This window comes from Malus domestica, chromosome 01 (genome assembly GCF_042453785.1).
Source record: "Malus domestica chromosome 01, GDT2T_hap1".
Classification (NCBI taxonomy): Eukaryota; Viridiplantae; Streptophyta; class Magnoliopsida; order Rosales; family Rosaceae; genus Malus; species Malus domestica.
The window spans coordinates 20,435,755-20,462,733 of record NC_091661.1 but is presented as its reverse complement, the minus strand read 5'-3'; the positions used below and the strand labels follow the sequence as shown (position 1 = coordinate 20,462,733).

At 42.4% G+C, this 26,979-nt stretch overlaps 2 protein-coding genes and 2 long non-coding RNA genes across 6 annotated transcripts; 1 reads left to right on the top strand and 3 right to left on the bottom strand.

Annotated features, from left to right (window-relative positions):
* Positions 1-306: 306 nt before the first annotated feature.
* LOC139197302 (uncharacterized) lies at positions 307-12,782 on the bottom strand. The gene is made up of 4 exons (XR_011582564.1): positions 12,654-12,782; positions 1,068-1,165; positions 887-984; positions 307-711 (listed from the first exon to the last, which is right to left on the bottom strand). It is a non-coding gene; the product is annotated as an uncharacterized lncRNA (long non-coding RNA).
* A 4,153-nt stretch (positions 12,783-16,935) lies between these two features.
* LOC114826153 (pentatricopeptide repeat-containing protein At3g09060-like) lies at positions 16,936-17,586 on the bottom strand. Its single transcript, XM_029106096.2, has one exon. It carries the CDS (start codon positions 17,584-17,586, stop codon positions 16,936-16,938), a length of 651 nt encoding a protein of 216 aa, XP_028961929.2.
* A 3,328-nt stretch (positions 17,587-20,914) lies between these two features.
* On the top strand, positions 20,915-22,860 carry LOC103439452 (cathecol O-methyltransferase 1-like). Its single transcript, XM_008378016.4, has 4 exons — positions 20,915-21,385; positions 21,735-22,045; positions 22,134-22,198; positions 22,394-22,860. The coding sequence occupies exons 1-4, from the start codon at positions 20,946-20,948 to the stop codon at positions 22,688-22,690; spliced, it is 1,113 nt and encodes a 370-aa protein (XP_008376238.2). The 5' UTR covers positions 20,915-20,945; the 3' UTR covers positions 22,691-22,860.
* Positions 22,861-23,740: 880 nt separating this feature from the next.
* LOC108172469 (uncharacterized) lies at positions 23,741-26,790 on the bottom strand. Of its 3 annotated transcripts, none has more exons than XR_011582563.1 (4): positions 26,259-26,790; positions 25,934-26,175; positions 24,684-25,030; positions 23,741-24,067 (listed from the first exon to the last, which is right to left on the bottom strand). It is a non-coding gene; the product is annotated as an uncharacterized lncRNA (long non-coding RNA). The 3 variants fall into 3 exon arrangements; XR_003772041.2 differs by having other exon boundaries at positions 24,684-24,989; XR_011582560.1 differs by lacking the exons at positions 25,934-26,175; positions 26,259-26,790 and having other exon boundaries at positions 24,684-25,926.
* Between the last annotated feature and the right edge of the window lie 189 nt (positions 26,791-26,979).

The following is a 26,979-nucleotide window of genomic DNA, read 5'->3' as shown; positions in this document are numbered from 1 at the left end:
TCAAAGCTTCACCTCGAAAGCTTCATCTACAAAGCTTCACCATCAAAGCTTCACCTAGAAAGCTTCATCTACAAAGCTTCATCTACAAAGCTTCACCATCAAAGCTTCACCATCAAAGCTTCACCCAGAAAGCTTCATCTACAAAGCTTCACCATCAAAGCTTCACCTCGAAAGCTTCATCTACAAAGCTTCAACACAAAACCTTGCTCCAAATAAACAAATTTTGTTCACAAAACCCAAGATGCCCTTGAACTTGTACAAAAACACTTGGGTAAACATAAACCTTTTTTGTTTTACACCCACAAGGGCCCAAAATTTTCCTTCTTATTTATTCACTTATATATGTTCCCAAACATATTATAATAGATCCAACAACAAGCCAAAGTCCCAAGTTTCATAATGGACAAAAGTACAAGCAATTCATCAATAATGAAGGTGCTACAAAAATTGGAATCTGCCCCAAAATAGAAATCCAACCCAAGAGACTTTTTCTCTCTCTCCCTCTTCCGCCTCCTTTCATCTATCAAATTTCTGCAACCTCTGCTCTTCTCCAATGGAGCTGAATTTTGGACACCCTATAGTTCTTAAGCATATGAACAACTTTCAAGAAGGAACCATTTCTGTTTGAGCGACGGAAATTAAAGTGTTGAAGCTCCAAACATGACAGTCGGATTCTTGCAGATTTCGAAGCTGCTGTGATGTTTCGAAGATCTGGAAATATTTAACCATTAGTTCATTCTGAATTTTTGATATGTTATGAAAGAGACGATGAGGAACAACTTCAATGCAGAAAGCATGCCGATCTGAACAATAGAAAATGGAGTTTCGAAGCTCACAACAAATCTGACGGGTTGACAGAAAAATAATAACCAGTCATTCATCATACCTGGATTTCTGGAGTTATACTGCTCCGAGGGATCTCAAATTTGGATATGTTGTAGTTAACGAGCTGAGGAACAACTTCAATGAAGAAAGCATACCGATCTGAACAAGAGAAAATGGAGTTTCGAAGCTCACAACAAATCTGACGGGTTGACAGAAAAATAATAACCAGTCATTCATCATACCTGGATTTCTGGAGTTATACTGCTCCGAGGGATCTCAAATTTGGATATGTTGTAGTTCACAAGCTGAGGAACAACTTCGATGAAGAAAGTATGTTGATCTGAACAAGAGAAAAGGGAGTTTCGAAGCTCACAACAAGTCTGACGGATTAACAGAACATTGATGAACAGTTACTCATCATACTTGAATTTCTGAAGTTGTACTACTCCGATGGATCTCAAATTTGGATATGTTGTAGTTCACAAGATAAGGAAAAACTTTCATGAAGACGACTTTGCAATCTGAGCTATAGAGAAAGGTGTTATCTTGCATCCACTCAGGCTGATTAGTGGAAACGAAAAGCAATTCCACCAAAGAAAAGATGAAAAAGAGAGAAAAGCTACTAATTGCACTTGATCTTGTCTAGTCAATAGCATGCAGCATCAAACACACAAAAGTTGGAAATATTTTTAGATAAAGCATATACGAATGTGTGACATCGAAACAAGGATTCGTTACTTTGACAAATTAGTAACACGCGAGACACCTCATTCGGCAACTCTCTTCGCCTGAAGACTTGGGGGACTCCCACCATATGCTACTGCACCTTGATACTCGGCAGTCTCACAACCACTCAGTGACTTGGATTTTTCAAGTCTCCAACCGAGAAGTTTTCCTCACTCGGGAAATTAAGGGAACACTACCTCAAACTACATGCTTCACTCACAAAGCTTCAACAATACAGGTTTCAACAAAAGCAAAAATTCAAAGAACTTTATGAAGAAGGCTTTGGTGTATTTAACACAATATGTTGAAATGAAGCAAAGCTTATTTATTAATATTTTCGATAAGCCACAAATATGTACATATACATGAGTCAAAATAAACAAACAAAAGGGAGCCTTCACAAAGGTTGCTTAGGGGAAGTCTCAGCAGTCGGTAGAGCCCCAGAAAGAGAAAGCACCGGAGGGTGGTTATCCGGAGCCTCAGTACTTGACAAAACCCCAGAAGGAGGAGGCATTGGAGGTTCATCATTTGAAGCTTCATTACCAGGTACAACCCTAGAGGACGAAGGCAATAAATGCCTTTGGAACAAACCCACAAACCGCTGATGATCAAGTAAAACCTTACCATCAGATTCCTTCATCTGGTCAAGCTTCCTCTTCATGTTTGTAGCATAGTCATGGGCGAGCCGGTGCAACTGCTTATTCTCATGCTTGAGCCCTCTAATCTCCTGTTTGAGACTCATCACTTCAGCAGCCAATGATTCAACTTGGCGGGTTCTAGCAAATAGGCGTTGGGCCATATTAGACACAGAACCTGCACACTGAACACTAAGAGCCAAAGAGTCCTTAACAGCCAACTCATCAGACAGTTTGGAAAGTAGTCTGTTAACTTTGGGAGTGAGAAGGTTCCTGGCCACCACTGCAGCGGTCATATCATTCTTCATCACAGAATCCCCAACGGTAAGAGGACCGGTAGGGGATATGAAGGATGGGCGCCATATGTTGTCTGGAGAAGGCGTGGCTGTCTCTTCTCCAAGGTTCAAGTCAAAACGACGGTCGGAGGGTCCAGACATTTTCAAATGCGTTGAAGAGGGAAGAGGTCAGACAAATCAAGATCTTAGAAGTGCAAGAAATGAGCTTCTACTGGTAGAGATTCAAGTGTGCTGTGGAACTTAATGCCAGCCTCTATAAAAATCTGCACTCGACGGAGCTTCAGAAATCGAAGAGGCGTTTGCTTTCTCAAAAGCTGGGCTGCTCAGAGACCACGAGGGCCGATCTCAGAAATCGAAGAAGCACCTGCTTTTTCAGCCTCGTCAGCACCTGTCACATGCACACTCAGCTTTGCGGAAATTACGGGCAATCTGTCGAAGATTTCTGGTGAAGTAGAAAGCACGTGAATCTTACTATTCAATCACCGCTCTCCATATGCACCATCAACTCCTCGGGTACCACATATAACTTTGTCAAAGATCTCTGACAAAGTTTAGGCACGAGAATTTCGAAGTTCCAGCTACCCTACTATTACCCATAAGGGTAAAGGAACAGCACCAGTGCTTGACAACTGGAAAGTCCCTATGTGTGTCGACCTCCGTGTTTTGCGGCAAGACAGGTTGGCAAGAACGTCCAACCTTTACTCACATTCGAGAAAAGACTCCCAACATAATTACTTTCTCAAAAACCGGAGTAGCACCGCTTTCCGAATCTCGAGAGTCAGATCCTCGACGGGATTGCTTGTTCGAAAACCGAAGAGGCACAACTCTCAGAACTTCGAGAGCCAGATTTCCTTTGATAAAGCTTGTCTGTAATCTTCACACGTAACATCAGCTTTCCAGATACCACATACCAATTTTTCAAAGTGCTCTGACAAAATTAAAACACGTGAAGCTGGCAGCTCCCACTACATTGCTGTGACCAAGAAGGGTAAAGGAATAGCATTACTACTTGTTATTGGGAAATCCCTATATACATTGACCTCCCTCCTCAACGGACAGGCAAACCTGCAAAAATGCTCAACCCTTTCTCGCATTCGAAAAGGCACCCTCAACATAACCTCTCGAAATACTCAGCTTTATTTCCCCCCGATAATACCTCAGCAAATAAGCCACACCAAGAACAAGAGTATCTCATATCATCAGGGTCGAAAGCAAGAGTATCCCATATCATGCTTTCTCCCTATCTTTGTCTTTGTCCTTGTCCACACCTGCAAGACAAGGAGAAAGAGAGCAGTCAGTCGGAACCTGAAATCAAACCTCCAATTTGGAACTGACTGCCTGGAACCTTTGCCTGGTTGCTTACTTAGCATTGCTCTCGAGTACTCATCCTCAACCGCTGTCAAGGTCACGAATTCCACCGGCAAATACCTCATGACAGTTGATCAGATATTGGCTCTTTACACTGAAGCTGCCAAGCGTGGATGAGTCACTATGAAGGAATGTTCTGAAGGACCATTAAAATGCAAAGGTTGCACACCACTTCTGCCATGCAAAAGATTGAAGCAGAAGGTTCAACGGTGAGCTGAAACAGATCACTACAGCACGACACCTTTCCATACCACATTCATTATTCCGTCAACAGCAAAAGTATCCCATATCATCAAGGTCGAACGTACTCTAGATTTGATGGACTTGTTTTGACCCTCAAATTTTTGAGTCGGCCTTATACTCTGAAGGGCACCAGAAAACCCTCCAGCACAGTTCAAGAATAAGCCTGTGGAAAGTTACTTCTTCAAAAGCAAAAGTATCTCATATCATCTCTTATCCATTTGCTTCTCCTTATCCTGGTAGTTGAATGAGAGACAAGGAGAAGGAGAACAATCAACCGGAAGCCGAAGTCAAACCTCTGATCCTGAGTTGCTTACTTGGAAGTTTGACTGCTTACCTTGTCTGTCACCTCTTTCGGCAGATCTCCTAGCTCGGCGACTTGGGGGACTCCTACTATAGGGTTTGTATCACACTTGACTAAGCCCGAAACTACAACTAAGCTTTAAGTGAAATTGATACATTACCTTGTGCGTCAACATCAGCTAAGTACACCATTCCCGGATGGAGGAAAGGTACTTCCAGAGAAGGGCAGATGAAGATCAGACCACACTTCGGTACTTAGAAGTTTCGTGATTACTCAAGGGATTGGATCTTGCAAGTCCCCAACCGAGGAGTTTCCCTCACTCGGGAACTTAGGGGAGCACTGTTTGTACCATACTTGACCAATCCCGAAACTACCGAGCACCGGCCAACGCTATACTGTCAAGGACCCAGAAGAGTTCCCCTCCGACCAGGAGGCCAATCACTACTCGACACGTGTCAAGATTAAAAGCCAATCAGAGCGCAGCACGTGTCGACATCAAGAACCAATCATAACATGACACATGTCAATGTGACAAAGCTACAAGTTTTTCTATAAATAGAGGTCATTCCCCCACAATATGGCCTAATGCCATTTGTGTTAAATCATTCACAAGAACTCACTAAATTGAGAGCTTGATCCTTTGTACTTGTGTAAGCCCTTCACTACTAATAAGAACTCCTCTACTCCGTGGACGTAGCCAATTTGGGTGAACCACGTACATCCTGTGTTTGCTTCTTTGTCTCTATTCATTTACGTACTTATCCTCACTAGTGACCGAAGCAACCAAGCGAATGTCACAAAACCTGACACTTTCTATTGTACCAAAGTCTTCGCTGATTTTGTGCATCAACATTTGGCGCCGTCTGTGGGAAACGACACTTATTCCTACTCTCTTTAGCTGTGTCAAGCTGGTTTCTATCATTCGTACACTTTCTTTTGACCAGGCATCCCTCTCCAACATGGGAAGCGAAGGAAGCCACAGCACACAGAATGACACCCCTCTTGCACATAGTGCGAAACAACGAAAGAAGGAAGGAAAAGGAGTTCTTCTTCAAGCTAAAGTCGATGAGTTGGAAGCTCAGAACAACAAGATAGCAATGAGGAATGAGGTCCTCTAGGAGCAATATGAGAAGCTCTTCGAGACACTCCACGAAGCTAGGCAAGCTCAGACACGCGAGCTTGTTGCCCCCGTGGAAGTCAACCATCAACTGGGTGCCCTCCAACATGGAGGGTCACATGCATTCGACATAGATATCCCTGATAGGGAACAGATTACCCCTCGACTTGATAATCAACATGAGGCTTCTCTTAACCCAGTTGCTTCGACCCGAACCATGAGAAGTGGAGGGAGACACCTCTTTGCTGAAGGGGCAGAAGGATCGAAAGCCGTCTTTCGCGATTGTCGGGATTTCCTGAAGCAACGTCGAGAGAATTCCATCCATATAAGCTCAAAGATTAATGACCCAAGGATTTCTGAGAGACTCGGTCCCTTGCCACGGCCCAAGCCGGCCACCAATTTGGGGAAGGGGCAACAAGTCCTAGAGAGACATGAGGGTACAGGGGACTCAGAGGTGTTCCGACAGACATACCCTGGAAGCCAGTACAGCGAGTCCAGGGAAAAATCACATGCCCTTGATCAAACCTTCCTAATTCCAAGAGGAGATGGAGATTTACGAAAGAAAGCTCCAGTGACACATAACTCCGCTCAGGACCCCCTTGTCCTACAACTTCTTGAGGAAGTAAACAAGTTGAAGGCTGAACGTCAGGCTGAAATACCTGACTGGAACCAACCCAGGCCTGGCCCTCTTACAAGGAGGATCCTCAACACCCCCCTTCAAGCAAAGACAAAGCAAAAGCTTGGCTTGCAACTTTATACTGGAAAAGAGGACCCGATTGAGCACCTTAACCTCTTTGAGTCCACCATGGCATACCGGATGCACACCGACGAAGAGCGATGTCTTCTCTTCCCCTCCACCCTCTCTGGTGGAGCTCTAAATTGGTATTGTCGTCTTACACCTGAGACGGTAGACTCATTTGAGGAATTGAGGAAACTATTTGTTTCCCAACACATTTTCCAAACCGATCGCTTGCACTCTGCAGATGACTTGTACACTATCCGCCAGAAGCCAGACGAGTCATTACGTATGTATGCTGGCCGCTTCAGCCATGAATACTCCCGGTGTGCCGAGGCAGACGACAAGACTGCCCTCAAAGCCTTCACGGCAGGCCTACGTGATTGTTTCTTTAAATACATGATCAATGCCAATACTTGGAAGACTTACTCTGAGGTGATGGCGCAGGCTTATAACCATGCCTCCGCCGAGGCAAAGACATATCAGGAGAAACCCCCTACAACCATCCTTTATCAACAAGTGGGAGGTGGAAGCCAGACTCACCTAAATGAGAAGACCTCGACTTTCCAAACAGCAGTGGCACCTCCCCATGCCTTGCATAATGCTTCACCGAATCAACAGACATATCAATTTCAAGGCAAGAGGAAGGATTTCCATCCTCACCACTCTCCTTTCAGTAAAAAGAGTAAGGGACACTATCCCGATAACCAAGGGTATCGCCACAATAACGTTCGCCCCCAGGCAGTCAATGCAGTGGGTCAAACCCGCGTCAAGATACCCCCTACCCCAAGGTATGAGACATACACGCCCTTGAATGCCACATGCGCGGCCATTTACCCCAGCACAGCTCACCTGATACCAAAGCCAAAGCCGAGGCACCCAGATTACACGCCCCCGAATAACGCGGGCATGTTTTGTTGCTACCATGAGCATAACGGCCATGATAGCGAGAAATGTATCATCCTCCGTGATCGTATTGAAGCTTTGGCACGAGAAGGAAAAATTGATCAATTCCTTCTTCACCCTCAAAGGGATAACCGTAACCAACGCCAGGTGAATGTCATATATTCCATAAGCGGCGGCACACCCATATCTGAATCTTCCAATAGGGCCATGAAAAACAGTGAACGAATTCTGAGGCCTGGTCACCAAGTGTTTCACGTGGAAGACATCAGGGGAGGGAAGTATCAAAAGCCTAACTGGGATCCGGTATGTTTCTACCCTGAGGAAGAAAGAGGCATCATCTACCCTCATAGCGACCCATTGATCGTGGAGGCTCACATAGCCAACTTTGATGTTCGACGAATCCTCGTAGACACAGGGGCTTCGGTCAATATCATGTTTGCCGAAGCTTTCAGGGCACTCAGTGTAGCTGAACACTTGCTCGATCGCTCGATTTCTCCTCTGATAAGCTTCTCCGGTGATATCGTGCAACCCTTAGGGAGCATACATTTACCCTTTACTATTGGTACAGGCCCTTACACGGCTACCATTACCACTAACTTCCTAGTGGTTGACTGCCTAACGGCATACAATGTCATCTTTGGGCGCACAGGCATCAATGATCTTAAGGCTATGGTATCCACGCATATGCTGTTGATGAAATTTCCAACCCCCCATGGCAACGGCTACATCAGAGGAGATCAGCTTAGTGCACGATCATGTTACAACACTTCAGTTAAGCAACAACACTTGCCCGGACCCAAGGAAACCCTGTTTGTACATGACCAAGTCACAAAGACCAGCCTAGATGAAGCGAACTTGGATCTTCCTGATAGCAACAATCAACCCGATGATCCTCGAGATGACTCTTTCACCCAGCAAGCCCAACCTGCTGAAGAGTTGGAGAAGGTACCTATCTCAAGAGATCATCCAGACCGCATGGTGAATATTGGCACCACATTGTCACCACCCCTTCGGTTAGCATTGATATCTTTTTTGAAAGAGAACACTGAAGTCTTCGCCTGGTCATACGAGGACATGCCAGGCATCTCTCCCGATGTCATCTGTCATCGTTTGAGTATTGACCCCAAGATCAAGCCGGTGAGACAGAAGCGAAGATCTTATGACGCTGAACGATACGAGGCAATGAAAGCAGAAGTTGAAAAACTCAAAGGCATAGGCTTTGTCCGCGAAGTCAATTACCCGACATGGGTAGCAAATGTGGTCCTTGTTAGGAAAAATCCGACCAAAGAAAGTCTTTCGCTTCAAAAGGTCTTATGGAGGATGTGTGTTGACTACACCGACCTAAACAAAGGGTGTCCGAAAGATAGTTTCCCTCTTCCTCTTATTGACAGGCTTATAGACTCTACGGCCGGGTGTGAACTCCTGAGCTTTATGGACGCTTATTCAGGATACAACCAAATCCTCATGAACCCCTCAGACCAAGAATACACGGCCTTCACTACTGACAGGGGACTATATTGCTATAAAGTCATGCCTTTCGGCCTAAAGAATGCAGGAGCAACTTATCAGAGACTGGTCAATTCAATGTTCGCCGAACAAATTGGGAAGAACATGGAAGTTTACGTTGATGATATGCTAGTCAAAAGCAAACATGCTGACCAACACATCACCAACCTATCTGAAACTTTCACCATTCTAAAGAGGTATCGAATGAGGTTGAACCCCAACAAATGTGCCTTCGGCGTGGGCTCTGGCAAATTCTTAGGCTTCATGATTAGCCAACGAGGCATTGAAGCTAACCCTGAAAAGATCAAAGCAATCCTCGACATGAAAGAGCCAATAACTTCAAAAGACATCCAAAGCCTTACTGGCAAGGTGGCAGCCTTAACCAGATTCATCTCTAAGGCCACAGACAGATGTGCTCCTTTCTTCAAAGCACTCAAGGGAAATAAGAAGTACATTACATGGACGGAGGAATGTGCCAAGGCATTCAGGAACCTCAAAGAGTACATGAGTAAAGCCCCTCTGCTCTCCAAACCAGAAGTTGGTGACACTCTCATCATCTATCTATCGGTTTCGGCTTCAGCAGTCAGTTCTGTTCTTATTCGAATGGACAGTGGTGTCGAACGGCCCGTCTACTACGCTAGCAAGGCCCTACAAGATGCGGAGACACGATACTCCAACATTGAGAAATTAGCTCTAGCATTGGTCATGTCTGCTCGAAAACTCCACCCTTACTTCCAAGCGCACTCCATCATCGTGCTTACCAATTATCCTCTTCGACAGATACTCCAAAGTCCTGACACTTCAGGGCGAATGATCAAATGGGCAATAGCGTTGGGTGAGTTTGACATCTCCTACCAACCAAAGCCAGCTGAGAAGGGCCAAGCAGTGGCAGACTTCATTGCCGACTTCACATATCCGGTTGACATTGCTTCTACACCTGAAGCAGTGGCTTCATTACCCCCGGAAGCTCAGAAGATAGAACCAACAACCCCAGCATGGAGTCTGTATGTTGATGGTTCATCCAACCAACAGGGCTGTGGAGCGGGACTAGTCTTGACTACGCCCGACAAAGTAGCAATGGAGTATGCTCTTCGTTTCAAATTCAAGGCATCAAACAATGAGGCCGAGTATGAAGCCCTTCTAGCAGGATTACGTTTGGCCAAACACCTCGGGGTTAAACAAATTGATATTTTCAGTGACTCCCAATTGGTGGTCAACCAGGTTACCAACAACTTTGATGCTAAAGACAGCTCCATGGCAGCATATCTTGCGCAAACACAACTTTTGCTCAAGCACTTCCACTACCAGATCACCCAAGTTCCTCGAGCGGCAAACAGTCATGCAGACGCCCTGGCTCGCCTCGCCTCAGCTGTGGAAGACAAGATTGGAAGAAAAATTCATGTCGAACTGTTGGCAACACCAAGCACCATGGCCGCAGAAGTATGCAACTTACAACAGGGGGATAGTTGGATCACCCCGATCTATAATTTCCTTGCTCATGGCACCCTCCCAAATGATAAAGTCCAGGCTAAGCAAATTCGATACAAGTCTACCCGCTACCTGATCATCAATGATCAACTCTATAAGCGAGGTTTTAGCCTGCCATACTTAAGGTGTCTTACGCCTGCCGAGGCGGAAATCGTCCTTCGGGAAATACATGAGGGAGTCTGTGGAGATCATGCTGGATCTCGGTCCCTAGCACACAAGACTTTTCGCCAAGGATATTACTGGCCAACACTCCACCAGGATGCCATCAAAGTATCCCGCTCATGTGACAAATGTCAACGATATGCGACTATTCCTCATTCCCCTCCAGAGCCTCTTACTCCTATGATCAGCCCTTGGCCCTTCGCCCAGTGGGGACTTGATTTGATCGGCCCAATGCCGGCAGGGAAGGGCAAAGTCTGTTACGCAGTCGTTGCAGTGGACTACTTCACAAAGTGGGCCGAAGTAGAACCCTTGGCAACCATTACTGAGGCAAAGATAGAAGACTTCGTGTGGAAGAACATCCTTTGTAGATTCGGCATTCCCAATGCGATAGTCACTGACAATGGGCGACAGTTTGACAACAAGAAGTTCAGGTTGTTCTGCTCTAAGTTCAACATCAACTTATGTTTTGCCTCTCCAGCTCATCCCCAGTCTAATGGACAAGTTGAGGCCATCAACAAAATAATCAAGCGCACTTTGAAAACCAGCTTGGACAAAGCTAAAGGCTGTTGGCCAGAATTTGTACCCCAAGTTCTTTGGTCATATCGCACTTCATATCGGACTTCAACAGGAGAAACTCCATTCTCACTTGCCTTTGGCACAGAGGCGGTTGTCCCTGTTGAGCTCGAGCAAGCAACATTCCGAGTCCAGAATTACATTCAAAGTGAAAATGACAAACAACTCACCCTCAACTTGGATTTAGTCGAGGAACACAGAAACCAAGCTCACTTGAGGAATGTCGCCTACAAGCAGCGCATCTCCAACTATTATGACTCTAGGGTCAAGCCTCGTTCTTTCAAAATAGGAGACTAGGTCTTAAAGAAAAGATTACTCTGCGACAGAGTCCCGAGTGAAGGCACACTTAGTCCAAACTGGGATGGACCGTATGAAGTCATTGGCATCAGTCGCCCTGGCTCTTACACACTTAGAAGCTCCGATGGCAAGACCCTTGGCCATCCATGGAACGCTGATCACTTGAAGTACTACTACAAATAGACTCACGATGTACAAGTGTTGAGCTATAGCCGTTCGGCATCCTATGTAATGAAGGCCATTTGGCAATGAATTCAATAAAGAGGTAATTTAGCCAACTCAAAAAAAAAAAAAAAAAAAAAAAAAAAAAAAAAAAAAAAAAAAAAACAGCTTCATCCAAAAAGCTTCACCCAAAAAAAAAAAAACTTCACCTCCAAAAAGCTTCACCCAAAAAGCTTCACCTAAAAAAGCTTCACCCACAAAGCTTCACCTAAAAAGCTTCACCCACAAAGCTTCACCCAAAAAACTCCACCCGAAAAGCTTCACTTAAAAAAGCTTCACCTACAAAGCTTCACCTAAAAAAGCTTCACCTAGAAAGCTTCATCTACAAAGCTTCATCTACAAAGCTTCACCATCAAAGCTTCACCTAGAAAGCTTCAACACAAAACCTTGCTCCAAATAAACAAATTTTGTTCACAAAACCCAAGATGCCCTTGAACTTGTACAAAAACACTTGGGTAAACATAAACATTTTTTGTTTTACACCCACAAGGGCCCAAAATCTTCCTTCTTATTTATTCACTTATATATGTTCCCAAACATATTATAATAGATCCAACAACAAGCCAAAGTCCCAGGTTTCTTAATGGACAAAAGTACAAGCAATTCATCAATAATGAAGGTGCTACAAAAATTGGAATCTTCCCCCAAATAGAAATCCAACCCAAGAGACTTTTTCTCTCTCTCCCTCTTCCGCCTCCTTTCATCTATCAAATTTCTGCAACCTCTGCTCTTCTCCAATGGAGCTGAATTTTGGACACCCTATAGTTTTTGAGCATATGAACAACTTTCAAGAAGGAACCATTTCTGTTTGAGCGACGGAAATTAAAGTGTTGAAGCTCCAAGCATGACAGTCGGATTCTTGCAGATTTCGAAGCTGCTGTGATGTTTCGAAGATCTGGAAATATTTAACCATTAGTTCATTCTGAATTTTTGATATGTTATGAAAGAGACGATGAGGAACAACTTCAATGAAGAAAGCATGCTGATCTGAACAATAGAAAATGGAGTTTCGAAGCTCACAACAAATCTGACGGGTTGACAGAAAAATAATAACCAGTCATTCATCATACCTGAATTTCTTGAGTTATACAGCTCCTAGGGATCTCAATTTTGGATATGTTGTAGTTCACAAGTTAAGGAACAACTTCGATGAAGAAAGTATGTTGATCTGAGCAAGAGAAAATGGAGTTTTTGAAGCTCACAACAAGTCTGACGCGTTGATATACAAATGACGAACAATCACTCATCATACCTGAATTTCTGGAGTTGTACTGCTCCGATGGATCTCCAATTCGGATATGTTGTAGTTCACGAGCTAAGGAACAACTTTTATGAAGATGGTTTTGCGATTTGAGCCACAGAAAATGGTGTTATATTGAAGAGCTACCACTCCCTCTACGTAGACACCCTCCTTGGTTTACCTAGCTCCAACACCCACATTTCCTTCAACAAGACTGCAGCAAATCCGATTGTGAGGAAAGATGGCAATCTTTCCAGCCAAAAAGGAAAGGCAAAGCAAAAGAAAATTAAACACATTGATGGCATATTATGAAAGAAGAAAAGGAAAAGTAGTAAATGATGATGAAGTGTGGGAACAACATCATGACAAATGATGATGAGTCATGCTTTCCCCCCTCCTTGGATTCGGCTGAAAACATCCCCCTATTTGGATTCAGCTGAAAACATCCCACTCAGTCGACAAAAAAAAAAAAAAAACAAAAACAAAAAAAAAAAAAAAAAAAAAAGGGCCTAGGCCTCCACTTCTTTGGGCCTAACACATCTTCATAACAAAAAAACAATATATGAAGAAAGAGCCCTGGGTTACCACTTCGAAAAGAAACAAGTGAAGTTTTCCTACTCATGACATTGACTACTAGCTAGACACCTCATTCGGCAACTCTCTTCGCCTGAAGACTTGGGGGACTCCCACCATATGCTACTGCACCTTGACACTCGGCAGTCTCACAACCACTCAGTGACTTGGATTTTTCAAGTCTCCAACCGAGAAGTTTTCCTCACTCGGGAAATTAAGGGAACACTACCTCAAACTACATGCTTCACTCACAAAGCTTCAACAATACAGGTTTCAACAAAAGCAAAAATTCAAAGAACTTTATGAAGAAGGCTTTGGTGTATTTAACACAATATGTTGAAATGAAGCAAAGCTTATTTATTAATATTTTCGATAAGCCACAAATATGTACATATACATGAGTCAAAATAAACAAACAAAAGGAAGCCTTCACAAAGGTTGCTTAGGGGAAGTCTCAGCAGTCGGTAGAGCCCCAGAAAGAGAAAGCACCGGAGGGTGGTTATCCGGAGCCTCAGTACTTGACAAAACCCCAGAAGGAGGAGGCATTGGAAGTTCATCATTTGAAGCTTCATTACCAGGTACAGCCCCAGAGGACGAAGGCAATAAATGCCTTTGGAACAAACCCACAAACCGCTGATGATCAAGTAAAACCTTACCATCAGATTCCTTCATCTGGTCAAGCTTCCTTTTCATGTTTGTAGCATAGTCATGGGCGAGCCGGTGCAACTGCTTATTCTCATGCTTGAGCCCTCTAATCTCCTGTTTGAGACTCATCACTTCAGCAGCCAATGATTCAACTTGGCGGGTTCTAGCAAATAGGCGTTGGGCCATATTAGACACAGAACCTGCACACTGAACACTAAGAGCCAGAGAGTCCTTAACAGCCAACTCATCAGACCGTTTGGAAAGTAGTCTGTTATCTTTGGGAGTGAGAAGGTTCCTGGCCACCACTGCAGCGGTCATATCATTCTTCATCACAGAATCCCCAACGGTAAGAGGACCAGTAGGGGATATGAAGGATGGGCGCCATATGTTGTCTGGAGAAGGCGTGGCTGTCTCTTCTCCAAGGTTCAAGTCAAAACGACGATCGGAGGGTCCAGACATTTTCAAATGTGTTGAAGAAGGAAGAGGTCAGACAAATCAAGATCTTAGAAGTGCAAGAAATGAGCTTCTACTGGTAGAGATTCAAGTGTGCTGTGGAACTTAATGCCAGCCTCTATAAAAATCTGCACTCGACGGAGCTTCAGAAATCGAAGAGGCGTTTGCTTTCTCAAAAGCTGGGCTGCTCAGAGACCACGAAGGCCGATCTCAGAAATCGAAGAAGCACCTGCTTTTTCAGCCTCGTCAGCACCTGTCACATGCACAATCAGCTTTGCGGAAATTACGGGCACTCTGTCGAAGATTTCTGGTGAAGTAGAAAGCACGTGAATCTTACTGTTCAATCACCGATCTCCATATGCACCATCAACTCCTCGGGTACCACATATAACTTTGTCAAAGATCTCTCACAAAGTTTAGGCACGAGAATTTCGAAGCTCCAGCTACCCTACTATTACCCATAAGGGTAAAGGAACAGCACCACTGCTTGACAACTGGAAAGTCCCTATGTGTGTCGACCTCCATGTTTTGCGGCAAGACAGGTTGGCAAGAACGTCCAACCTTTACTCACATTCGAGAAAAGACTCCCAACATAATTTCTTTCTCAAAAACCGGAGTAGCACCGCTTTCCGAATCTAGAGAGTCAGATCCTCGACGGGATTGCTTGTTCGAAAACCGAAGAGGCACAACTCTCAGAACTTCGAGAGCCAGATTTCCTTAGATAAAGCTTGTCTGTAATCTTCACACGTAATATCAGCTTTCCAGATACCACATACCACTTTTTCAAAGTGCTCTGACAAAATTAAAACACGTGAAGCTGGCAGCTCCCACTACATTGCTGTGACCAAGAAGGGTAAAGGAATAGCATTACTACTTGTTATTGGGAAATCCCTATATACATTGACCTCCCTCCTCAACGAACAGGCAAACCTGCAAAAATGCTCAACCCTTTCTCGCATTCGAAAAGGCACCCTCAACATAACCTCTCGAAATACTCAGCTTTATTTCCCCCCGATAATACCTCAGCAAATAAGCCACACCAAGAACAAGAGTATCTCATATCATCAGGGTCGAAAGCAAGAGTATCCCATATCATGCTTTCTCCCTGTCTTTGTCTTTGTCCTTGTCCACACCTGCAGGACAAGGAGAAAGAGAGCAGTCAGTCGGAACCTGAAATCAAACCTCCAATTTGGAACTGACTGCCTGGAGCCTTTGCCTGGTTGCTTACTTAGCATTGCTCTCGAGTACTCATCCTCAACTGCTGTCAAGGTCACGAATTCCACCGGCAAATACCTCATGACAGTTGATCAGATATTGGCTCTTTACACTGAAGCTGCCAAGCGGGGATGAGTCACTATGAAGGAATGTTCTGAAGGACCATTAAAATGCAAAGGTTGCACACCACTTCTGCCATGCAAAAGATTGAAGCAGAAGGTTCAACGGTGGGCTGAAACAGATCACTACAGCACGACACCTTTCCATACCACATTCATTATTCCGTCAACAGCAAAAGTATCCCATATCATCAAGGTCGAACGTACTCTAGATTTGATGGACTTGTTTTGACCCTCAAATTTTTGAGTCGGCCTTATACTCTGAAGGGCACCAGAAAACCCTCCAGCACAGTTCAAGAATAAGCCTGTGGAAAGTTACTTCTTCAAAAGCAAAAGTATCTCATATCATCTCTTATCCATTTGCTTCTCCTTATCCTGGCAGTTGAATGAGAGATAAGGAGAAGAAGAACAATCAACCGGAAGCCGAAGTCAAACCTCTGATCCTGGGTTGCTTACTTGGAAGTTTGACTGCTTACCTTGTCTGTCACCTCTTTCGGCAGATCTCCTAGCTCGGCGACTTGGGGGACTCCTACTATAGGGTTTGTATCACACTTGACTAAGCCCGAAACTACAACTAAACTTCAAGTGAAATTGATACATTACCTTGTGCGTCAACATCAGCTAAGTACACCATTCCCGGATGGAGGAAAGGTACTTCCAGAGAAGGGCAGATGAAGATCAGACCACACTTCGGTACTTAGAAGTTTCGTGATTACTCAAGGGATTGGATCTTGCAAGTCCCCAACCGAGGAGTTTCCCTCACTCGGGAACTTAGGGGAGCACTGTTTGTACCATACTTGACCAATCCCAAAACTACCGAGCACCGGCCAACGCTATACTGTCAAGGACCCAGAAGAGTTCCCCTCCGACCAGGAGGCCAATCACTACTCGACACGTGTCAAGATTAGAAGCCAATCAGAGCGCAGCACGTGTCAACATCAAGAACCAATCATAACATGACACATGTCAATGTGACAAAGCTACAAGTTTTTCTATAAATAGGGGTCATTCCCCCACAATATGGCCTAATGCCATTTGTGTTAAATCATTCACAAGAACTCACTAAATTGAGAGCTTGATCCTTTGTACTTGTGTAAGCCCTTCACTACTAATAAGAACTCCTCTACTCCGTGGACGTAGCCAATCTGGGTGAACCACGTACATCCTGTGTTTGCTTCTCTGTCTCTATTTATTTACGTACTTATCCTCACTAGTGACCGAAGCAACCAAGCGAAGGTCACAAAACCTGACACTTTCTGTTGTACCAAAGTCTTCGCTGATTTTGTGCATCAACAACCTCCATCGTGGATCTGCAAAACCAAGAGACATTCTCTCCATTTCCTCTTGCACCGAGAGACAACACCATCACTTTCACCACTCTCCGTCACCATATCAGGCTCCAGACCATTTTCCCACATCCAGTTCAGCAACCCTTTGGCCTTCTCAAAATGCTTATTCTTGCACGAAATCTTGATTAGAACATTGTAAATCTGCAAATTCGGCTCCAAACCCACCGTTTCGAAATAGGCAAAAAACTTCTCAGCTCGGTCCTGCTGATTGGACTCAATAAATGCATTCAGCAGAGAATTGTATGACCTTACGCCGGGCGCACACCCGAAAATCTTTTCCATCTGTTGAAACACGACCAGAGCTTTATCCGGCATGGAGTTCTTCATATACGATTTGATCACCGTCAATGTCACGTCCTCAGGGTACTTGCATTTCTGGGTCCGAACCAGCTCAACGACTCGGTCTACGTGGGCGACGAGTTTCGAGTCGACGAGCCGGCGGAGGATGTGGTGGAAGACGTCGGGGGAATGGTTGTAGTTGGGGTGGCGGGTCACTGAGTCGAGTAGTGCGAATGCGGCGTGAGGATTATTCTCAGCTTTAACTCGCTTCAGGACTCGCTTCGGAAAGAGAGATTTGGGGAAGTCGACCATGGCAGTGGCAGAGGTGCAAATTTGTGTGGTTGCAGTGTCTCATTATACAGCGTGTTAACGGTAGCTTTTGCTTCGGCTACAAGGGGGAGAATCGCCGCCATCGAATCAGTGAGTTATCTCGCGATACAGCACTGTACAACAAAACACCCTGGCTTCGCTGGTGAACTTGTCTCTGGAGAAGCCCAACAAGGTGAAGATCGTACAGTCAAGATTCGTGCCACATTTGGTGGATGCAGCAAGCACAGCTCTTCGATGGGCACTCCACAACCTGGTTAGGTTTGGAAACTGGGTAACTCTGGTTCATATTTTTCCAAACCTCAAGATCCAGAAACAAAAAAAAACAAAAGCAACAAAGGTGCAAAGGAAAGGCAAAAGCAATCAAGTGAGCTGAGAAAAACGAAAGCAAAAGCAAAGCAGAAAACGAAAGCAAACGCAAAAAAAGAAAATGGCATTATTCCCTTATCTGTCATCTGCCAAAAGTAAGAAAAATAAAGAGAAAGGAAAAGGTAAAACGTTCAGTAGGCGCAATACGCACATGGAAAAAGATCTGCAACAACCCAGTATACAGTAAGTGCAGTACGCACCAACGATCTGCAACTGTCAAAGCTTTTGTGTCGAAACCTTTGTTTTGAATGACGTAATTTATTTTTCTTATCTCTCGCAGATATCTGTATAACCCCATTAAAGGGTAATAATAAAATAAAATAAAAATAAATTTAAAAAAAAGGCAAGCCCAAAATAATAGGCTGGAATGTTATGTGAAGGGCGAAGGCCCATATACCCAAAAAATCCAGGCCCTCTATTATTACCAACCAGGTGAACAAAAGTACGTCCAGTACTACAAAAATTATTCGGCAACCTGCCTCTTTTATCACCAACCAAGTGATTAAAAGTACGCCCAGTACTCCAAAATTATTCGGCAGCCTGCCACTATTATCACCAACCAGGTGATCAAAAGTACACCCAGTACTCCAAAATTATTCGGCAGCCTGTCGCTATTATCACCCACTAGGTGATCAAAAGTACGTCCAGTACTACAAAATTATACATGAGCATCACTCATGTCAATCATACATAAACATTCATGAGCACCACTCATGTCAATCATACATAAACATTCATGACCATCATTCATGTCAACATTCATGAGCATCACTCATGTCAACATTCATGAGCATCACTCGTGTCAACATCCATGAGCATCACTCATGTCAATCAACATAAACATTCATAAGCATCACTCATGTCAATCAGTTTCGAAAGCTTCATTTACAGAGCTCCAGCTTCGAGAGCTCTAACTTCAAAAGCTTCATTTACAAAAGCTCCACCTTCAAAGCTTCACTTGCAAAGCTTCACCTACAAAGCTTCAGTGCAGGGTATACAAATACCGCCTCCGAACAACCACCACTTCGGCCCATACATGGATTCAATTTGAAGTCTCCAGCCAACAGACTCTATTAACTGAAGACTTTGGGGACTACACTATGTACCATATATTGGGCTTCCGCAACTGGGCCTCATAAAAAAATACTTGAGGGACTTAGCCCATTATTTATGTACTGAGGAGCAAACCCTTATTTTATAAAATGGACTCCCTCACTTTCATTAGAGAGCACCCATCACTTCTGTATTAAGGAGTGAGCCCTTATTCTATAAAAGGGACTCCCTCACCATCATCAGAGAGCATCACCGCCTGCTAAGCAATCGCCTCGCCGCGAGCATCACTCTAGCCCATCACTTATGTATTGAGGAGCGAGCCCTTATTCTATAAAAGTGACTCCCTCACCATCATTAGAGAGTATCGCCGCCAGCTAAGCCACCACCTAGCCGCGAGCATCACTCATTACCCATCACTTATGTATTGAGGAGCGAGCCCTTATTCTATAAAATGGACTCCCTCACCTTCAACGCCACAAGCCGAGCCAACCAAGGCAACATAAGCCACAAGCCGAGCAGCCTCACAACATGTGCTACTTCTAGTTGAGCATCATTTCACTTTGAACACCGCCTCATATCGAGTATTCAGTTCTAGACGACATCTAGTTACTTTGGCCCACACATGGACTGAATTTCAAGTTTCCAGCCAAAAAACTCTCTTAACTGAAGACTTGGGGGACTACTGTTTGTACCATACTTAGGGCCTTCGTATTTAGATCTCGTATAAATACTCGGGGACTCAAATATAATTATGTAATAAATGGAGGGGCAAATATGTAATAAGTGAGGATCCCTTATTCTATAAAAGGGCCTATTCACCCTCACAATCAAAGGGCTCTCTCCCTCACAATCCTTTCACAAACAGAGAAATACAATATCAGTGTGGATGTAGCCCAAACATTGGGGTGAACCACGATACATCTTGTGTTCTTTACTTTCTTGCAGATTCACAGCCGGATTTACGTTGTTCCAAGACCCCTCCGGTTTTGTGCATCAACAATTGTGATTTAGTTGTACTTATTATAAATAAAAGATGTTAAGTTCGAATTTCGTAAATAATGAGTTTAATAAAAAAATCTTAAGTTCGAATTTCATAAATAATAATTTTAATAAGAATTTATTATGACTAATCATTTGTGAGATTTAGTCCAAATTACAGTATTAGTGTAAAGACGCATCATTTTAACCAAACATAACCATAGGCAAAAAGATTCGCACGTTTGTCTTATTTTAAACTTGCGATTAGTAACAACGTACAAAACTCGTCGCATCATTTGGTCGACTCTTCATTCATTGGTACAGACAGTCAAATGAATCAGTTATTCATCCGCAACTTTAATTGAAGTGGTAGTTGGAGACTTTTAGTTTGCTACTTGGACCAATGGTTTTAACTCCTGTTCTGAAAAAAAAACTCAATTTAATATTCAAATTTGTGGATTTGGATCTCATTCAATTCTAAATTGTGGGGATCTTAATGATTCTCACATCCTAATCGTTTATCGTATATCGTACGGCTAAAAATCATTTTAATTTTCTTTATTTAAGATTAAACACAAATAATACTTAACGAAAATTAACGACACGATTTAAAATTAACGGTCATGATGTGAGAATCTCTAAGATCTCTACCAAAGGGATCCAGAGAGGATCCTCATCCCAACCTTGTGCTCACTGTCATTCAAAATTATTTCCCATTACTTAATTTGACTATTCAAGCAATCCATGCCCGCAGACAACTTTGTTTAATCCCAACTTGTAAGCTATAATATATCAAGTATGAAAATAAAACAATAAAAATAAATCCAGTCAAAAATAAAACAATAAACAATGAAAATGACAGAACACTTAACCTAATAAATCGAAGATTTTTTAGCATATAAAGCAATGTAGACAGCTTAGCTAGATGCACAAGCACTAGTCCAATGGCTTCTCTAGAGGAACCAAAAGGCCTTCCTGATATTCCTCTTGATGATGAAGCAAGGAAAGAAGAAGAGAGCTACTGCCATGCACTGCAGCTGGTGGTTTCTTCAGTGCTGTCCTTCTCCATGCAGTCAGCAATTGAGCTTGGCGTTTTTGACATCATAGCAAAAGAGGGTCAAAATGCGAAGCTCTCTTCATCTGAGATCGCAGCTCACATCGGAACCAAGACCCCTGACGGACCCATGATGCTAGATCGCCTTCTAGCTGTCCTGGCCAGCAACTCCGTGCTCGACTGCACAGTTGTTAACGGTAAACTTGACAAGTGTTTCCGGAGGCTCTACAGCCTTACCCCTGTGTCCAAGCACTTTGTGACTAATGAAGATGGTGTTTCCTTAGCCCCTGTGTTGACTATGGTTCAAGACGAGGCCTTCTTAAAAGGCTGGTATGTTTTTTAGTCAAGACTTGCTGCTCAACCACATTTTGAAAATTGGGCATGTTCATGTATGTATGAAGAGGATCAAAATGTGTCCCAGATTCGTTGGTCATGAGCTTCGTATATACATGAATGTGTCCCATATTTGTTCAAGGATAAGATCAAAATTTCCAAATCCGAAACTGTTAAATTATTTTAGAACCGGAGTTCTCTCTTTTATGGAAAAGTTTTTATTTGATCAGAAATTTTAATGGTAGAATCGAAAATTCCTAATCTAACTAGCACTACCCCTAGTCTAGATCTAAGAATACAACATTAAAGTAGCTATAGCTAACTCTAATTTTGTGAAAATCGACAGGCGTCAGGTGAAAGATTCAGTTATTGAAGGAGGAATTGCCTTTGACAGAGCTCATGGCATGCACCACTTTCAGTATCCAAGTGTCGACCATAGGTTTAATGAAATATTCAACAAGGCAATGTTCAACCACAGCACCATAGTTATGAAGAGAATTCTCAAGCTCTACAAAGGTTTTGAGCACGTTACGCAGCTTGTTGATATTGGTGGTAATTTGGGAGGGGCAATTAGTCTCATTACTTCTAAATATCCACATATTAAAGGCATCAATTTTGACTTACCTCATGTTATAAAACATGCCTCCTCTTATCCTGGTACGACTTTAAATTTATAGTATTATGGCTTATAATTTGAATTCTATCTTTTCTGCGTAATAAAAGATTGGAGTAATTTATTTTGCAGGTGTTGAAAATGTAGGAGGAGACATGTTTGAAAGTATTCCAAATGGGGATGCCATTTTTTTGAAGGTGATTTTTAAACTCCTGATGCATTATTTTTGTTTGTTAAATATTCAATTTGGCCTGAGAAAAGTAATATTATAAATTGGAATTTTCTTTTTATTTGATCTTTTATACCATGAGAAGCCTTTTTCCAATGAATATCATTAACCGAAGCTTTTCTGTTTAACTAATAATTCCATTTTTGTTGGGACTATTTTGTAGTTCATACTTCATGACTGGTTGGATAAAGACTGCATAAAGTTATTGAAAAATTGTTACAATGCAATTCCAGACAATGGAAAAGTGATCGTGGTGGAGGCACTTCTCCCAATTAAGCCAGATTCTAACCTATCTGTGAGGACCAACGGCCAACTTGATCTGCATATGATGACTCAAACCCCGGGAGGGATGGAGAGGAGCCAAGAAGAATTCATGGCCTTAGCAACTGCTTCTGGATTTAGTGGAATCAGATATGAATGTTTCACTGCTAATCTTTGGATCATGGAATTCTACAAGTAGAGGAGTGTTGTTACGGTTCATGGTCCTGATAATCCCACACGCAAATACCTAATAATCTCATCTTTTTCTTTTTCTTCTGAAGTTTATTTTCTATCATACAAAATAAGAATACATTTTTATGTATGTGTAACTTGACGTTTGAAGGGGACTATTTTTGTGTGTTGTTCCAAGGGATTTTTAGTAGCTAATTAATTTCAGTCGTTATATACACATAAGTTTTGTGTTGGGACCTACTTATATTTTGTGTTGCGACTCAGGCCAAAACTTTATTGATATGAAGTAAACAAAGCATTAACATCGTCGCGAAGGTAATTAAGAGTTAACCAACCCCGGAATGAAATATTGTAGCACTATCAGAAAATAAATAAATAAATGATTATTTTTTCTGTTGGAAATTTAGTGTCAAAACTTTTGATTGAAAATATATGTTGTCTGCTAGTTGTTAATAAATAGATGTGTAATGCTCAATTGGTCAAAATTTTAGACGACATTTGCAAGTCATGTGATGTGTCATCAAAAAAAATTAAGTACGTTAATCAATGTTTAAGTAATAATTCATTCATCAACAACCTCATCATATATTTTACAGAACATAATTTAAGTAAATAGTATTCGTACACTAGTGCAAAAAACAGTTTGCGCGACGCAGGTCCTTCGTTGCGCAAAGTCAAAATACGTCGCGCAAAAATTAGCCCAACGAAACCTTCGTCGCACACTAACTGTCGCGCCAAGGCAATGAAAGCAGGGTTTGCGCAACGAAGAAGTAACCTACGTCGCGCAAGGTAGTTTTGCGCGAAGCATATCCCTACATTGCGCAAACTGTCTTTGCACGACACATGTCCCTAAGTCGCGCAAAACTACTTTGTATGACGTAGGTTATCTGACGCAAGTTACTTCTTCGTCGCACAAACCAATTTTTTTTTTTTTTGGCAAAAATATTTTTAATTTAATTTTTAATAAATATTGTAATTAAATTCTAAACAATAATTAATATACCAATGGAAATTGAGGCAAGAAATATATGTTTTTTGGTAAAATTTCCACTGAGCATTGTTTAAAGAATATTTTGTATTATCATTAATAAAAACAAATGTATATAAGATCAATGTGGTAAAGCCAATACATTCATTACAAACCTAAGATATGTGTTTGAACATATTAACACACGTCCTTAAACACTAAAAATACAAACTTGAATTCTTTCGAAGACGTGCAGATAAAAGCATCTTCCCTTTTGTACATACAGTGTATGTAGCTCCTTCATCACTCCTTCATAGAGCTTTTTCATCACTCCTTCATATAGCTACTTCATGTATCTCACTACTTCATGCAGCTCGCTACAGTTTATGTAGCTCCTTCATCACTCCTCATATCTCACTACACCAAAACCACACAACCACAAGTTTAATTATGATACAAATATCACTACACCAAAACCACACACCCTCTTTGTTCTAAATATGAGCTGCCATGTGATAAAACATAATAATTGAGCCATTTCTCACTTAGACTCCAAAAGGTTGCAGAGAAGATATAGGAAAAAAAAACAAATACAGATTAAGGGAACAAAGGCAATACCAAAGTTCATTACATTTAATAGTTCTCAAAGCAAATTGAAAGCTTAAGTACATGGAAGATAAGGTTGGCTTGTAGCTACCATTTGAAATAAAAGTAGTAATTCAATGATTAAATTGATTGACATCATGATAATATCACCAAGTTAATAGCTTGCCAGCTAAGGTAGAGAGAAAGTTCGAAAGGATAAGAGGTCGTCATAGTTGGCAATTGGTACATGATTTATATATTGGAAATCTGCCTTAATCCAATTATTAATCCTAAAAGTGCATCTTACGACATAGGCGCATTGCAAATACGAGACAAAACCCCTCATCTGATAACTCTCAAGCAAGCATGTAGCTAAAGAAAGATAAACAGATTATGCATGCAGCAAATAGCTATTTTAATTATGTTTCTAATTTTTTAATTCTCATACCAGGAATTTGATATGCTATTTGAAGATTTTGGTGGGTTTGATGGGCTGTACATGAAAATGCTTGCCTGTGGTATTCCAACTGCTGTTCACCTGATGTGGATTCCTCTTTCTGAGTTGGATATCCGTCAACGATTTCTCTTGCCCATATAGCTTGACCTCAATCCTCAAATTCAGAGAACTTGTGAAAAGGCATGTTTTCAGTTCAACTACAATCACTGCCCTCCGTTCAACATCAATACCTTTCAATGGTAGTTCCCTCCGGAAAAATAGATTCACAAAAACACCCATTCGCTTGACCTCCATGTACTGAAAATAGATTATCAGTTTGACAGCTTTCTCTGATGCATCTCCCGGATCCCAAATAGGCCAAAAATCAAGGTTACGAGTGAACCAAAGATAGAAATCAGCATGTAAACCAATAGCCAAGGCACCAAAATTGCTTTCTAGGTGACCTTCGAGAGAGCATACTAAATCAAAATAGGTGCCCATAGTGCATTCACTTTGTCTCTTAGACTTTTCATCAACCAAGAGAAATAAGATTGAAGCAGTTGGTAGTACCATCCATCTGACCCCCACATTCTCAATTGCCTTTGCAACATGATCGAACTCCACATTTTGAAATTGGGAAAGCTCATTCCATTTGTATTTATAATTTGGGGTTGGCTTCCAAGGAATGGCAAAGGCAATTGGTGGTATACTTGTAGCATATTGGTGAAAAGTAGCAGAGATTCCTTGAAATTTACTTACTAAAAGCTCAACAATAATTGTGCAACCAGAGGGATTCTAGATATAATTAGTGTTCTCAAAAATGTAGAGGTTTCTCTAGTGAGATATTTCCATTTTGTCTTCACTACCTTTCTCAGACATTTTCTCAAACAGTTCCAATGCATAAAAATCTTTCTTCAATAATTTTCTCACAACATAACAATTAACCCATCCACATTTATCAGTCAAGAAGTCTTCATACATGATCACAATAACACCAGTACGATATGCTGGAATAAACTTCAAAATCCAATACCATTTCTACCTAACATTCAACCAAATTAAAGTTTTCCAATTTCTACCCCACATTTTAACCAAGTTAAGTTTTCTATTTTCTATCCAACATTCAACCAAATTGAAGTTTTCCAATTTCTACCGCATTTTAACCATGTTAAATTTTTCTAATTTCTATCCAACATTCAACCAAGTTAAATTTTTGCCTAAGAGACGGTAAAACAAAAAGGAATTGAAAGCAAAAGCAGTACCAAAAGTGACGGCCAAGAAGGAGGTGGCGGGAACAACGAAGGAAGCAAGCTGCTTGATAGGAGCAACAGACAATGAGCCTCCGCTCTTCGATTCTCTGTACACTCTTCGAACACCGGATGGCCTAGAAGCGGCTTTTACCGCTAAGCATCTCCTTCTTCGCGGTAGGATAGCAGGTACAACCACGCCCTGCCCACGATAGCCCAGAAAAAGCACTCCTAGACCCTTGTGGCTGCAGTAAAATCTGAGAACCGAATAGGAGTTTTAGTATTCAAGTAAGAGAGAGAGATAGAGAGAGATAGAGAGAGAGAGAGAGAGAGAAAGTACCTTGGGATGAGAGCAGAGAGAGATGGCGGAAGTGGAGCCCATATGGTGAGAACGAGCCGGAAGTTAAAAGAGCATAGAGATATGGTTGTTGGAATGAACGGATACGGCTATGGAGGTTTTGTTGTTGTTGCAGAGAGCGAAGTAGCGGCGGGGACTATGGAGATTGTTATCCACGGTCTCGCGAATCGAAGTCTCGCTCACAGCAACCATGGCAGAAAAAGGAGGTGGGTGGGTGTGCACAGGAGGGAAACCAGGATTCGAGAAGGATGATACCATTGATACCATTGAAACCAGGATTGAGAAGGATGAGGAGGAGGCTGGCTGGGTGCAGTCGCGAATAAGGCTACGCGAGACGGAGTGAGAGAGAGGGCGAGATGAGCGAGAGGGATGAGAAGGAAGGACTCTTTTCCATTTTGTCCAAGTAAATGGGGAAAATTCAAAATAAGCGCCTATTTTTTACAATTGGACCCGATAATTTTAACAACTTGCACCTTAGGTGCACATTTGTTGCGCAAAACAGTTTTGTGCGACGAAGATTGTCATCACGCAAAGTTATTTTGTGTGATGAAGGTGTACCTACGTCGCACAAATGACGTTTGCGCAACGTGGCTTGTGCGTCGCGCAAGATTTTGGTGCCGAAACAAGACTTATATTGTTTTTTTCCCACAATAATATATTTTTCTAACAAAATCCCGATCCGAACTACAATAATAAATATAAA

Coding starts and splice junctions, on each gene's coding strand:
- LOC103439452 (XM_008378016.4), top strand. CDS start 20,946: ATGGCTTCTCTAGAGGAACCAAAAGGCCTTCCTGATATTCCTCTTGAT. Junction 22,046..22,133: donor ACATGCCTCCTCTTATCCTG/GTACGACTTTAA, acceptor TTTATTTTGCAG/GTGTTGAAAATGTAGGAGGA. Junction 22,199..22,393: donor GGGATGCCATTTTTTTGAAG/GTGATTTTTAAA, acceptor ACTATTTTGTAG/TTCATACTTCATGACTGGTT.
- LOC114826153 (XM_029106096.2), bottom strand. CDS start 17,586: ATGGTCGACTTCCCCAAATCTCTCTTTCCGAAGCGAGTCCTGAAGCGA.